The sequence below is a fragment of the Urocampus carinirostris genome, chromosome 1, assembly GCF_059441175.1.
Source record: "Urocampus carinirostris isolate Australia breed hairy pipefish chromosome 1, RoL_Ucar_1.0, whole genome shotgun sequence".
NCBI classification, from domain to species: domain Eukaryota; kingdom Metazoa; phylum Chordata; class Actinopteri; order Syngnathiformes; family Syngnathidae; genus Urocampus; species Urocampus carinirostris.
Window position 1 is genome coordinate 48,486,850 of NC_142349.1, and position 15,674 is coordinate 48,502,523.

Sequence of the window (15,674 nt, forward strand, 5' to 3'; positions counted from 1 at the left end):
AAAAACCTGGAACAAAAGTTGCTGGTATCCTTCTGCAAAGCCACAGTTGAAAGCATTCCAGCATATGGCCTCACCGTGTGGTATGGGAGCAAGGCAGTGGACAGGAAAAACATACAGAGGGTAATCAACACAGCCCAGAAGATCTGCTCTCTGCCCAGTCTGGAAGACATTGCCGGCTTTAGATACTGTAGCAGAACCATCAACATTATTATCTTCCCACCCCGGCCAACACTCTTTGACCAGTTGCCGTCTGGTAGGCGCTACAGGTCTCTAAAAACTAAGTCAAACAGAATCAGAGACGGTTTCTTCCACAGGGCCATCACCACCCTAAACGAGCAAACAAAACTGTAAAAAACTGCAACCGATTGTTTTTTGATGTTGTTAAATGTTTTTGTACCAAACTGTTAAAACATATACTTTGTGACTTTAGTTTATTACTTGCTGCTGCAAAATGTTTTGCACTTCTTTTCATTACGCTCTTGTTACGATGGATTATTTTTCCTTTACAACAATGCACTATTGACATAACTTAGGTCAGTGTCTAAGCACTGTTGTAAACATATTTATCGATATTTTCCTGCCTTGATCCTGATTGTCTTCTATCTTTCTTTCACTTTAAAATCATTTATACATGTTTAACCTGGAGTACCATGTCTAAGGACAATAAAAACAAAGAAAAGGCAATATCAGAATACCAACCCTGCTCCCAAAGGTCAAACATTACCCATAATCACTTCACCTCCCACTAAAATGACCTCTTCATAAATACAAATAACACAATATTTTGGATTTTTATTAACTTCCATATACATCCATCTTTTCTTGGTCATCATTAAAAAAACAAATGTGACATTTTTTTTGTTTTTACAAACAGAACAGTAACCTTCAAAAACACAGACTCATCATTCTCGAGTAAGTCGCAATTGCAAGAGCAATGTAAAGAGCCTAACAAGCATGAACTGGTGCATGAAGTACGTTACTGCTTTTCCATGCTACTTCAACCTTGAACGATGGAAATAGTACAAAAATGAAGTAGACACAAAATATTTTAATATGCTCAGTAAAACTCAGCCATTACTTTTAACGTCCTACTTTTCTTTGAACAAGTCATCCAATTGCATGGCCAGAAAGACATGAACTGAAACAAAGAAAAAGAGCCATACAACCCTGACAAAAATAAAATACAAGGAAACAAAGTCTCCTTAAGAGTCTTTCCTCCGAGGTAATGTTTCGTATGAAATACCAGCTCGGCTGTACAGTTTCGCTTCTGAAGACCGGTACGCACGCAAAAAAAAAGGTCCCTTGGAGCTGAAATGGTCCACCGGACGGACTCTGTGAAAGCAGCAGTGAACACGTCACCCAACACGGGACACGTGCGTCACAGAAAGAGCCAGTCGGGAAAACGCAAACGTACGTCTTGGCAAGTGCATTGTTTTTTCAGCATTTGGCGTGCGCCTCGCTCGCTCGCTCTCTCTCTCTCTCTCTAGCTCGCTAAGAGGATGAAGACTGTAGCTTGTTGTTATGAGACCTACAACATGTGGAAAGAGGGCCAAGTTGAGAAACCTTCAACATAGTTTCTTGTTGGAAGACGTAGACATTGAGTATTAGAGGCCATTTGAGAGGTAAATCATATGTGTTCTCATATGTAACATACTCTCACACGTGCACAACCATACTCTCATACTGATAGTCATATCCGTGCACAAGCACGACTATATTCTCTTATACACTCTACTATACTCGCACACATAATACTGAACTCTTAGAGACAGACTACTGCACTCTTTCACTCAAACCATTACACTCTCATACACACACTACTATAATCTCTTGCACACACAATACTCCAGACATGGGGACTTGAAACTTAGTGACTTGGACTCGAGTCGACTCGAGTCGCTGTTTTTATGACTTGTGACTTGACTTGGACTTGGCAATCTAAGACTCGGGACTTGACTTGTGACTTGACTTGCCCAAGAAAAAAATACTTGGGACTTACTTGGGACTTGAAGGTGAAGACTTGAGACTTACTTGAGACTTGCACATGTGTGACTTGGTCCCATGTCTGCAATACTCTCACACAAACCCCTATACCCTCATACACACACTACTATAATCTTTCTTACACAAATTACAATACTCATTCACAATCCTATACACTCTTACACATACTTTTATACTCTTATACACACCTTGATACTCTCACACACATACTACTATCTGGGAGCAACTCCAGTTAGATGTCAAACCGTACACATATAGACCCAGATTAATGTGCATCACCATGGTTACAAAAAGTAGGTGAGGTGATTACATATACATATATGATAGTATAGTAGTGTATGTGTGTGTGTGAGAGAGAGTACAATAGTGTGTGAGAGTCTCAAGTAATGTGTGGTAATATAGTAGTATGTGAGTGAGACTTCAGTAGTTTGTGTGTGAAAGCAAAGTAGTGTGTGTACGGTAATATAATAGTATGTGTGAGAGAGTATAGTGGTGTGTATAAGAGTACTGTACAGTAGTGTTTGAGAATGGGTATGAATGTGTCTGTATGAGAGGATAACAGTTCAGGTGTAAGAGTGTGATGTTTCACGAGAGCAAGTGTGATGGAATCTCAAATGGCCTCTCATAATTGAGCACGTGCTCACACCCACAAACGTCAAACAAACAATAGCTGCAAAAGGGCCTCACTGGCAGATGATCCTACAGCCATGTTGGATGGTATATGCTACTCTTAATGCCTTTTTCTGCGACGAAAATCGGCGAACCACACGATCCTGATTTTAATGACAATAAATGCTGCTCAAGCTTACTCTCGTGAACATTCTTCTTAAAACATTTTAAAACTTTACACGAGAGGCCGTTTCAGAAATAAATCATACTAACTCTCACATTTAACATTATAATTTCATTCATGCATAAGACTTTATTCTAATTTAGACACAGTCATACCCATGAACAAACACATACTCTTTTATACATACTACTTTTCTCTCATTCACACTACTGTACTATACTTTCTCACATATAACTCATACACACACTATTATACTCTCACACACTCACATACCACTTTATTGTCATGCACATTACTATTCCCCCGAACACATGTTACTATACTGCCCCCCAAACTCTACTATGCTCTCCTGGACGTATTACTCTCATAGACACTACTATGCTGTCACACACACATACTACTGTACTCTCATACACACACTATTATACACCCTCACACAAACCAATTTACTGTTATGCACACTACAATATTCTGACATTATTACTATGCTCTCAAACACACACGCAGGCACACGACTATACTATGTCTTACACATATGCTTTCATAAAAACACTATTCCGTCAAATACATACTGTACTCTCTTACTCATATGACTATACTCTCATGCACACAGTCTCATACACTCATTACCATACTTACTCTCATACACACTACTCTCTCTCACACATTATACTGTCACACACACTATCATACCCTCTCTTTTACATACTACTATACTCTCTCACACACAACTATACTGGGAGCCACTCCAGTTTGATGTTGAACTGTAAAAACATATACACATGGATCAGTGTGGATTACCATTTGACCAAAAGTACCCAAAGTAAAGCAACACAGAGGTGATCTTAACACAAAGTAGTAATAGCAATTTTACTGATGTTTGACAAAGTAGTGTGTGAGACAGTGTAAGTTCGTGGTGGGAGTGTAATAGTGTGTGAAATAGTCTATAATAGTGTGTTCGTGTGAGTATAGTAGTATTTGTGAGAGAGTATAGTAGTATGCGTGTGAAAGAGTAGTTGTGCGTGCGTAAGAGTATAATAGTACACGCAAGAGAGTATAGTAGTTTGTGTGTGAGAGAATAATATAACTGTAAGAGTATAGTTGTGAATGTGTGAGAGTACAATATTACCCGTGAAAGCAAATAGGATTTACTTCTCAAACGGCCTCTCATAACTTTACAACCACTGTACATGATCAAACTCAATATATATTAACCTTAAACATTGATCAATCAAGAAGGGGAGACTTGTAATAAATATCTCTCTGTAATAAAATCTACAGCATTGCAGCTGGTAAGCTTGACTAGCACATAATCCGATGCGATGTATAGAACAGGAGTGAACACAAAATGAATAAATGTATTTAAAATGACCACAAAAACTTAAGTGTAATCAACAAGTGGACACCAACAACTACATGTGGAATGAAGAAAAATGATTGTCATCATTGAACTGATGGGAGTAAAGTCAACATGGCTGCCAGTGAACACACTTGCCATGATTATTAGAGGCAAGCATCCAGTCCAGACTGCAGCTAGACTGGCCCTTTAAGAATCTGACAATCTGCAAGACACAAGAAAATGGGATGGCATAAATCAAAAGCATGCAAAAAAGATGAGCAAAGCATGTCAGATGTAGTAAATGAGGACACCATGCACATGTCTCCACGTTAGAGTGCCTAGCAACTGTTGGCCCACTCCAATCACTTTTGGGAGTATTGCCATTTTTCCCCAGCTTCAAACTTAAGATTGAAAAAAAAATGCATTTTAGGAATCAAACGACATGTGGCACGGGTGTGAAAAGAAACCAAATGTATTCCACGTTTTATATTGTGTTAGCACATAAACTGAGAAGAAGGCATTGCAAAATTATTGCCCCCTCATTGAGTTAATGCTTTGTGTAACCTCTTTTTGCTATAATATCAGTCACAAGTCTTTTTGGGAATGTGTCTATACATTTTGCACATCTTGAAAAATACCTGCTAAAGAAAACAGCTCAAGTTCCTTAAGATTTGATGGTGATCGTTAGTGCATAGCATTCTTCAGATCTTTACAAAAATGTTCTAATGGATTAAAGTCTGGACTTTGGCTGGGCCATGTTAACACATTTATATTGTTAGTTTAAACCATTCCATTTGTAGATAGAACTTTTAGGGCCGTATCGAACAATCGATTTAATAATCAAAGAATCGGTCGATTAATTTTTTGATTGATCACTGAATCATATTTCTCAAAGACTCTTTTTCATTTCCACCTCTTTATTCAAATATTAATGTTTTGGACGGATGGAAAAATAGTGCACAAAACAACAGAATATTCTGTAATATAAAACTATAAAATGAACTTGATAATAAACAAAAATACATAGAAATGTATGCTATACACCTGCAAATATGTAAGATACTCTTTTCCTACCACCTTATCCAAAGATAATATCAATATTTGAACTTATCATACAAAACAAAGAAGAAAAAGCAATACATTTTTTTATGCGATGCAATTCTTTTTTATACACAAAAAATATATATCCAAAATGTAAATAAACCCACTTTTCAAAATGTTGCCAACAAATTTGTTTTTTGGGGTACATCTTGGAATCTCATAAGAATTCCAGATATGAAAATGATTAATGCTCAAAAATCCTGCCCTTGTGTAGAGTTAACCATGTCCTTAATATCATTTTTCTTACCTATTTTCAGTTTTTTTTCTCTCAGTCTCTCTGCAGCAGTGTCTGTTCCCTTGAAAATGGTTAACTTTGTTTTAAGATGAAAGAGTCAAAAACTAAAAAGTTTAAGCTTTCATGCCAATTTTGTTTGAACTGATTAAATGTTCAATATTTAGGATTTAAAAAGTGTAAGATATTTTTTTATAAAAACGGTCTTGGTGCCCTCTGCAGGACCAAAGCAGTACTGCAACTTCCAACGTCACAATGGAATAGTGTGCACTCTTATTTGAATGGCTTTCATGTACTTCCAGGCTCATAAATAACATGGTACAAAGAATCAATGATCTAATTTGTTCTAATTGCTTTTTATTCACCGATTTTAAATTCACTGATTAATTGTTGTAGCCCTAATTGCTTTATATTTAGGGTGAGAGTCCTGTTGGAAGGTGTAACTGCACCACATTCTCAGGTATCTTGCAGACTCCGCCTGATTATTTGGCTCTGTCCACTTTCCCATCAACTCTAACAATCTTCCCCGTCCCTGCTGGAAAAAAAATCAACCTCAGAGCAATTCACTGCCAACACCATGCTTGACAATGGGGATAGTGTATTCAGGGTGCTCTGCAGTGTCACGCTTTTGCCAAACCTAACGCTTTGCATTCAGCCCAAAAAGTTCAATTTTGGTCTCAAATGACCAGAGCTCCATGTTCCACACGCGATTTGTGTCTGGCTTTTTATGATTTTCTTCAAGAAAGGGCTTTCTTTTAGCCACTCTTCCATAGAACGCAGAAGTATGCAGAATATAACTAATAGTTGTCTTGTGCACAGATTTTTCCACCTCAGCTGTATATGCCGGCTGGTCATCAAATGTGATCATGCACCTCTTAGTTGCTTCTCTGGTTAGTTTTCTCCTTAACTGGGCTGAAAGTTTAGGTCTTGGTAGATTTGCAGTGGTTTTATGCGCTCTCCATTTTTACTCACACAGTGCCCCGCGAGATGTGTAAATGTTGCAAAAATCTTCTTGAATCCTATTCCTGCTTTGAACTTTTCCATAACTTTTTCCAGGACATGCCTGGTATGTTCTTTTGGTCTTCATAATGCTGTCATGTTTGTTCAGGTGCATTTAAACTTAGACTTAATTACACGCTGGTGCGTCTGTCATTGTTATTGTCATTTTGGTTGACATTGGATCATTCAGAAGTCATCTGGGAACTTCTGGAGTTGGATGGCTTAGCTGAGAGGCACCAACACCTACTTTTCACTTTGTCTGTGATATATAACAAAGTGTTGAAAAAACCTGCTTCCACTTCATTATTGTGTCTCAAATGTAATTGAACCATAGACAATAAGGGCAACTTATGGTCAAACTTTTAAAGTTGTAGGACGCATTTGGCCAAGGGGTGAAGCTGGAGAACTATTCAATTTGAGTCATCTAAAATAATATAAAATATACATACAGATTTCTACAGGGTATACCTATTTTTGAAACACTCACAATTAAAGCAAAATAATATATTATGTCGCTGTTTTAAGCACTTAATTTGACATTTAGTTTTGTAGTATCACTGTAGTTGGATTTTTGTAGTATATTCGCAATAATTCTGTAGTAGATTTATGGAGTCCTTTTATTTATATATATATATATATATATATATATATATATATAATGTATTTTATGTATTATATATTGAACTTTTTTGTTTGGCGGGCCAGATTGAAAAAGCCTGCCTGGTCGCATGTTTTTTGCGGGCCGCCGTTTTCCCCACACGTGTAGTAGAAGATTCCAAGTTGTGAACATGCAAACATGAAAGTGCGGCAAGAAGACAACTTGAGCTCACCTGCCAGCTTTGAAACATTTGAGCTTCTGAACGAAGAAGCCTTCGAGCACCTCGGCACACTGAAAGAACGGCGTGTCGTTGGGGTTGTAGTAGCGGCAGTTGTCGAATATTTTGGTCACGTCCGCTACAAACTCCGTGACTTTGTGGTAATGGCGCTTCTGTAAACGACTTTCCATTGTGGAAAAATCTGCAAGGAAGAATTATTTCATGAGACGTAAATCTCACTTTCTCTAACATAACGTTATAGTTTCACACATGCACAACTATACTCTCATACGGACACATTCATACCCATGCACAAACACTACACTCTCATTCATTTGACTATACTCTCATCCACACTACTCTCCCTTACACACATTACCGCATGTTCATGATTACAGGGTGCACCGTGTTAAAAGGTGCAGTCTCCGTAGCTGGTTCTAGTTCTGTATTTAACATATACACAGTGCGCACCGCACGATAGGGCACGTGTGCCTTCTACTGCGGCCATCTTAAGACAACACACACAAGCATACAAGACAGCTTACCCTTCAGCGGTTACGCCCACACTTCTCGCACAGCCTCATGATGTCCTCAGCTACATCCGCAACTTTACATCACAAACAGGGCGCACCGGACTATAAGGCGTGTACGCCTTAAGGTCGTGACAATACAGTACTATACTCTAGTACACACATTCGAAGCCCTCACACACATGCTACTATACTCTCTCACACTATACTTGGAGAAACTCCAAATTGACGTCAAACTCAACAACATATACACACAGATCTGCGTGCATGCCCGTGGTTACTAAAAATACCCAAAGAAAAACAACACTGAGAGGTGAGGTGATGATTATAATAGGTGTGAAAAAACCCCTAAAGTAATAGCACTTTAAATGGCGTGTGAAAGAGTTTAAAAGTGTGTGTGAAAGAGAATAGTGTCTGAGTATTATAGTGCATGTGACAGTCTATCGTAGTGTGTGTGTGTGTGAGGGGGCTGGAGGAGGGGGGGATTAGTAGTGTGTGTGTGAGTCTATAGTAGAGTGTGAGTGGGACTAAAGTAATATGTGTCTAAAAGCATAATAATGTGTGTATGAGAATTTTTTTGGTTTGAACAAATTTATTGACACTAATAACAGCCAACAAACAATGTGAGGTTTGAACAAACCCTCTCGACAATCTAGTATGTGTGAGAGAATATAGTGGTACTAACAGACAGTAGCCGAGTATGAGAGTATGGAAGTGTTTGTGCACGACTGTCTATATGAGAGCATAGTGCATATTTGAGTGTATGAGGTGAAAGCAAGTAAGATTTTCTTCTCAAATGGCCTCTCATCTGATTACATCTGTATCTGTTGGAAATGGTCAACTTTGGTGCGTAAAGAGTTTAACCTGTTCCCAAAATGCAACAGCAAGGACAAACAAGCTTGTTCTCACCCATTGGTTCCTTGATGACACGATAATAATCTGGCGCATCATGCGGATCCACTGGTTCAAGGAAAGGCCACGCCATTTTGTGAGACTGATAAAATGGAACATAATGTTTCTGTAAATAGGTTTTAAAACTGCAATTATAGTCTATCAAAGATTAAAATACAGTAGTCCATCATTTTTCGTGAGGTTGCATTCCAAAATTGTCCCGTGATAGTCAAAACCTGCAAAGTAGAAAATTTTCCTTATTTCTCAACAACAAACCCAATTTAAAGGCTCCATTATTTGTTTAAGAAATAAAAGTACTGTACTTTCTAAATCTTTTTTTACAATTAACTTCTGTACTGTCAAATTATAATTTAGAAAATAATCTTGCTGTTTTATTGCACAACTGAATGGATAAAATACATTAATAATACTTTGCAACCACCATGTGGACATTACAGGAAACTGCATTTACATTCTCGTTCTGTCCTACAAAAAAAAATATTTTTCCATTATCAAGCATTTTTGAAAAAGTGCCAGAGAGCCACAAAGGAGTGTCAAAGACCCACATGAGGCTCCAAAACAGTTTTAGCGTGTGTTGAAGTTCAACTTAGTTGGCGGTAGAAAGCATTTTCTTCTGTTCTGACAATCAGAATGCAGAACACAATGCGTGATGAAAATCCAGGAATTAGCGAAACCGCGATAAGTAAACCGCGACAATCACTTCAGTGACATTACTATAATTTACAAACTTAAAAATAAATCACAACTTTTGTCACAAAATTTCATTCCCACGGCTCTTGCAGAGATATGGCTGATGTATGCACTTTTTTAAGAGCCGCCATGGGCACTTGAGCAGAAAAGCGAAGAATGAAACAGGCGATGTCGAGGAAGACGCAAGTACCAACCAACAATAAACACCATCGAAGAAGTAGAACATACTGCTACAAGTGTATTTTCCCGATATAAAATAATCAAAACCTAATTGGTCCGCTCACGTCCTTTTAAAAGCATACAAGACAAGTGAATCCTAGATAGCTATAAAACATTGTCACTATAAACATTCAAATAGTCATTAAACATAAAAAATACATTTAAAAGAAAAAATAAGGTATTAATAACATATAAAATGAGAGTTAAATATGAGCATCGTAATAAATGTGTGCGCATGATGCGAGGGGAGGGGGGTGGTATGGGGGGGGCATGAAGATAACATCTCTTCTCATCTCATCAGCCATACCGCTTATCCTCATTAGGGTCGCGGGGGGGCTGGAGCCCATCCCAGCCATCTCCGGGCAGTGGGCAGGGGACACCCTGAATTGGTTGCCAGCCAATCGCAGGGCACACAGGGACAGACAACTCATTCGCTCATTCACACCTAGGGACAATTTGGAGCGGCCAATTCACCTGAAATGCATGTTTTTGGAACGTGGGAGGAAACCGGAGTGCCCGGAGGAAACCCACGCAAGCACGGGGAGAACATACAAACTCCGCACAGGAAGTCTGGAGCTGGATTTGAACCCACGACAGGTTCCCATGACATGAACTGTGCCGCACAAGCGCTACCCACTGCGCCGCCGTGCTGCCGTGAAGATAACATATGTCAGCTTATTATTTTTTACCAGTAGGCCATACAACAGTTTTATACAGTAACTTTCTTTGATTTTGATTTTATAGAAAAGACCCTTTTTGGCTTGCCCATTTTGGATCTAATCTAGATCTTCTATCACTAGTAGCAGATGACAACGTCATCATAGATTGCAAATATTGTCGCGGTATTCTACAGTCTGTTTTGCTGCAGGTGTGTAGATGCCGCGTTGTGTGTGTAAGGTTTATTATCGCCTAATAAGGGAGAATTTGCACTCATTAAAAAAGGGAGCACTTGACGGAGATGGACAGGTAAGAGATCAAGAAACTGTTTATTAAACTGTTTATGATACACAAGCACTTAAAATTTAAGTTACTATAACTTTAAATGAACGTACACCCATATAATTTTACAGCTAAATTGTTTTTAATGTTTTTGCCTGAAGTAGTTTGCATGCACAAACTGGATGAGCAGATAAAGGCGGTAGATAGTGAAAGCAGTGAGCAGTCCCTGGCGGTGGCTTTTGGGACTGCTCGTGAACAGGATTTTCCTTCATATAGCAAAGTTTATATTTGTTCATGAAAAAAAAACTTGTTTACCTAAGTTACCTAAGTTCTCATGTTTAGAAGTCCTCGTATAAGGAGGTACCACTACAGGACTGTCTCAGAAAATTTGAATATTGTGATAAAGTTCTTTATTTTCTGTAATGCAATTAAAAAAACAAAAATGTCATACATTCTGGATTCATTACACATCAACTGAACTATTTCAAGCCTTTTATTATTTTAATATTGCTGAATTTGGCTTACAGCTTAAGAAAACTCAAAAATCCTATCTCAAAATATTAGAATATCATGAAAAAGTATACAAGTAGGCTATTCAACTAATCACCTGAATCATCTAATTAACTCGAAACACCTTGCGAGGGTTTCCTGAGCCTTAAAAACACTCAGCTTGGTTCAGTAAACTAAATCACTGCTGATCTGACTGCTGTCCAGAGGACCATCATTGATACCCTCCTGATGGAGGGTAAGACACAAAAAGAAATTTCTCAAAGAGCAGGCTGTTCACAGAGTGCAGTTTCAAAGCATATCCACAAAAAGTCTGTTGGAAGGGAAAAATGTGGCCGGAAACGCTGCACAACCAAGAGAGATGACCGCAGCCTTAACAAAATTGTGAAGAAGAGCCGCTTCCAGAATTTGGGGGAGCTTCAAAGACAGTGGGCTGAAGCTGGAGTCCAGGTATCAAAAGCCACAGTTCACAGACGTGTCCGGGAAATGGGCTACAATAGCCGTATTCCCATGGTCAAGCCACTTCTGAACTCAAGACAACGGAAGAAGCGTCTGACTTGGGCTATGGAGAAGAAGCACTGGACAGTTGCAGAGTGGTCCAAAGTCCTTTTTTCAGACGAAAGCAAGTTTTGCATTTCATTTGGAAGTCAAGGCGCCAGAGTCTGGAGAAAGGCTGGAGAGGAGCAAAATCCAAGTTGCTTGAAATCCAGTGTGAAGTTCCCACAGTCAGCAATGGTTTGGGGAGCCATGTCAGCTGCTGGTGTTGGTCCACTGTGTTTCATCAAGTCCAGAGTAAATGCAACTGTGTACCAAGAGGTTTTAGAGCACTACATGCTTCCATCTGCTGAAAAGCTCTATGGAGATGAGGATTTCATTTTCCAGCATGATCTGGCACCTGCCCACAGTGCCAAAACCACCAGTAACTGGTGCACTGACCATGGCATCACTGTCTTGGCCTGCTAATTCCCCTGACCTGAACCCCATCGAGAAATTGTGGGGTATAGTTAAGAAGATGAAAGACACCAGACCTACAAATGCAAATGAGCTGAAGGCCGCTATCGAAGCATCCTGGGCATCAATAACACCTCAGCAATGCCACAGGCTGATTGCCTCCATGCCACGCCGGATTGATGCAGTAATCCGTGCAAAAGGATTCCCAACCAAGTACTGAGTGCATCAATGGACATTTTCAAATGTTTGATTTAGTTTTGCTGTTATAAAATTATTTTTTTACTTGGTCTGAGGAAGTATTTAATAGGATAGGATTTTTGAGTTTTTTTCAGCTGTAAGCCAAAATAAGCAATATTCAAATAATAAAAGGCTTGAAATAGTTCAGTTGATGTGTAATGAATCCAGAATGTATGACATTTTTGTTTTTTTAATTGCATTACAGAAAATAAAGAACTTTATCACAATATTCTAATTTTCAGAGACAGTCCTGTATACTTTTAAAATAAATGTATTATCCGGATTTGAAGTGAGTGGGTCAGTTGCATACCTGCAAAGATCGTAAAATTCTTTTCAAGCCCTCGTAGTCTCTGTCTGTAAGTGGCGTGAATACAGTCATGGCGTCTTCAGTCGACTGACACTGCGGGCAAACGTAGACGTCGATGTGATTGGCCTCGCTCTGTAGGATGCCTACACAGCGCCCGTGGTACCAGTTCTGGCAGCGGTCACAACCGATGTAAAACCTGAAGGGAGTGTTTGAAAGTTCAGGACTCGAGCTTTGAAATGGGACGGTTGCGACAGGCCGTACTGTGATTCGTCATACGGCGTCCGACAGATGCAGTAGAGCTCCTCCTTGCTTCCTCCTTCATGACCTCGTTTACAATCGTTACACACAAAATCCTCTAACTTCTTAGCTTCCTTCTCAGTGATGCCCACACATGCGCCATGGAACCAGTTGGAGCACAAGTCACACCCTATGTAAAACCTGAAAGAAAAGACAATTGTGTTTAGAAAACGGAATCAACAAAATCTTTCACACAACGAAGTTCTCCTTGTGCTTTAGTCTGATGGAGAGCTTACTTGGACTCATCATAGGGCGTTTTACAGATACAGTAAAGTTTATTGTCCTTCTTGTGATCCTTTGAGCTAGAGGAGAGCTTTTTCTTCTTCTTGTGTTTTAATAAGAACGTCTCTCTGTCTTTGTCCCTTTCCCCGTCCTTCTCCCTCTCCTGATGTCGAGGATGCTCTTGTTCTCTCTTCCTCTCCTTCTCTCGATCACACTCTCGAATTTTCTCTCTGTCTTTGTACCGATCCCGGTCTTTGTCTCGTTCTCGTTCCCGTTTCTTGTCATGGTGTCGCTCCTTATCCCTTTGTCTTTCTTTATCTCGCTCCTCCTCTCGCCTGCGTTTGTGAGGGGCGGGATGGGGTCCTGCTGAGCGGTTGCTGTGAGATGAATGTGGTGAGTGAGAAGCCCGAGAAGAATGTGATGAGTGGGAAGAGTGTGAGGAGAGGGAAGATGACTTGACTGCTGCTGCTGCAGCCTGGGAGACAGCAGCTCTGCCTTTTTGTTTTTCTTTCTGGAGCCTAGCAATGTCCCGCCTTAGCTCCTCCTGAGTTTAATGAGAAGGAAAAACACGGTATGGCATTAAGAAATGGACCATAAAAATATCGGGAACTGTTGTTCCCTTTTAGTGTATATACAATGGCACCTTTACGAGCTACTCAAGATACGAAATGTCTTTCTAGTAAAGATCCTGCCCCACATAAAAGTGCAAAAACTTCCGGAGGCAACCACTAGAAACCACTCAACACTGTCCACCACCAGCACAAAATAATGCAAATGCAATGTTTGGCTTAGTTCTTCACATGAGGAGATAATCCCCAGAATACAATAGACCACCCAGCAAAGTTCTAATCTAGTAGCGACCACGTATTGGCTCATTTTTATATTTATGAACTCGACCTATTTTGCTATAGCTCCTTTCCATTTACATTTTGAGTAGTTTAGGCTACTATATTCTGATCCATACAGAGTTCTCTGAACTAGGTTGAATGCAAGCTAACCTGCACTTGCAGTTGAAGGTCTTTGTCCAGGAGAGCCCTCTTTTTCAGGATTTCAGCCTTCAGGTGTTCTTTGTGCTTGTACAACAACGCCGTCAACTTGGTGGCATTCTGCTTGGAGCGTTTCTGTTCAACCACCTCGTCCTTCTTTCTCTTCTTAGCTGCTTGCTTCTCATCCTTCTCAATCTTATCGAGGATGTACTTGATCACCTGGTTGCATACAATCATCCTGAAGAATGTAAACAAAACTATATTATGGTGGGCCTTTGTACACCGTCCAGAGCAGGGGTGGGGAACAAGTTTGACACAAAGAGCCGAAATTTTTAAGTGCGAGAGTCAAAGAGCCACACCACACACTGACCGGCCATGACAGACACACACACACACACAATTAAAAACATATTATTTTCCATAACACACTCCTCTCCTTTTAATACAACAAGTATTGTTCTTGTGTTGATTTCAAGGAAAGTGTCCACCCTCAATGCACACAAAAAAACTAAACATGAAACAAGGCACCGAGCCACAGTATATAGAAAATATGATGAGGCAAAGAGCCGCATTCTTACTGGCCAAGAGCTGCATGCAGCTCTAGAGCCACGTCTTCGCCACCCCTGGTCTAGAGCACTTTTATAGGGGGAGGGCACAAAAGTGCAACTGTTAAGTAATAACGGTATCTGGCATAGAAACTAGAGATGCACACTCATTAACGAGAACATAATGGCCAAATATGACATCACATTCATCGACCTGATAGAATCAAATATATCTGATAATAAGTTCCTTGGAGCCATGCTATAATAATCAATGTGTATAATAGATGCTAGAAAAAAATCCAAGTTTTTAAGTTCCTAAATATAATATTTTGTGATCTATGTAGTAATAGCACAACTTGGCCGTGTCTAGTCGAACGCTGTGTAATGTGCGAGAGGCATTGGAGAGAAAATGAAATGAAATGATCTGCATTCTGCATTTATATAGCGCTTTTCAAGTCAATGACTTCCCAAAGCGCTTTACATTGTGCTTCACATTTCCCAATAGCGGCCGTGATCTGTGCAGCCATGTAAGGCGCTAACCTGCTTATTGGGGGTAATTGGGGGTTCAATGTCTTACCCAAGGACACTTCGACATGTAACACGGACAAGCCGGGATTCGAACTGGGATCCCTTAATCCTAAAACGATCGCTCTACCTCCTGAGCTACTGCCGCCCCAAGAGCAGTCCAATACCTCAGGATGTGTACAACGATATGGAATTTTGAACTTTACAAAGTACATTGGGTTTTGTATTCTTTATAGAAAATTTCTTTGTTGCACTCCTATGTGTTGGGCTTAAAAACGGATTTAATTAGGATTAACCACTTCTGGGGCAGTCTGCAGGAGAGTGTTCAATTCCAACACCATGTTTAAAGTTTCTGTACGGTACCTAAGGTGGAATGTATACTTTAATGATTTGTTGCCAAATAGTGAGACATCGCTGCCATAACTTTTGCTGCTTGTGCGGCAATGAGACCTCTACAGCTGTATAAGCCGAGCGATAAGTTTGCCTGATGCTCTATGCATCAACATTTGAATATTTATTTGTAT

At 39.7% G+C, this 15,674-nt stretch overlaps 1 protein-coding gene across 5 annotated transcripts in view; it reads right to left on the reverse strand.

The window, feature by feature from the left end:
- Positions 1-778: 778 nt before the first annotated feature.
- bptf (bromodomain PHD finger transcription factor) overlaps positions 779-15,674 on the reverse strand; it is a 41,935-nt gene continuing 27,039 nt past the window's right edge. For 3 of the 5 annotated variants that reach the window (XM_088343215.1, XM_088343214.1, XM_088343217.1), the window contains exons 25-31: positions 14,093-14,318; positions 13,109-13,638; positions 12,837-13,013; positions 12,579-12,771; positions 8,723-8,807; positions 7,299-7,485; positions 779-1,528 (exon numbers count right to left, since the gene is read on the reverse strand). In XM_088343215.1, the coding sequence (XP_088199341.1) occupies positions 1,492-1,528; positions 7,299-7,485; positions 8,723-8,807; positions 12,579-12,771; positions 12,837-13,013; positions 13,109-13,638; positions 14,093-14,318 (1,435 nt within the window). In that variant the 3' untranslated portion in view covers positions 779-1,491. Of the gene's footprint in view, positions 1,529-2,074; positions 4,360-7,298; positions 7,486-8,722; positions 8,808-12,578; positions 12,772-12,836; positions 13,014-13,108; positions 13,639-14,092; positions 14,319-15,674 lie in introns of those variants that run through there. The other 2 variants (XR_015851232.1, XM_088343216.1) reach the window with 2 other exon arrangements.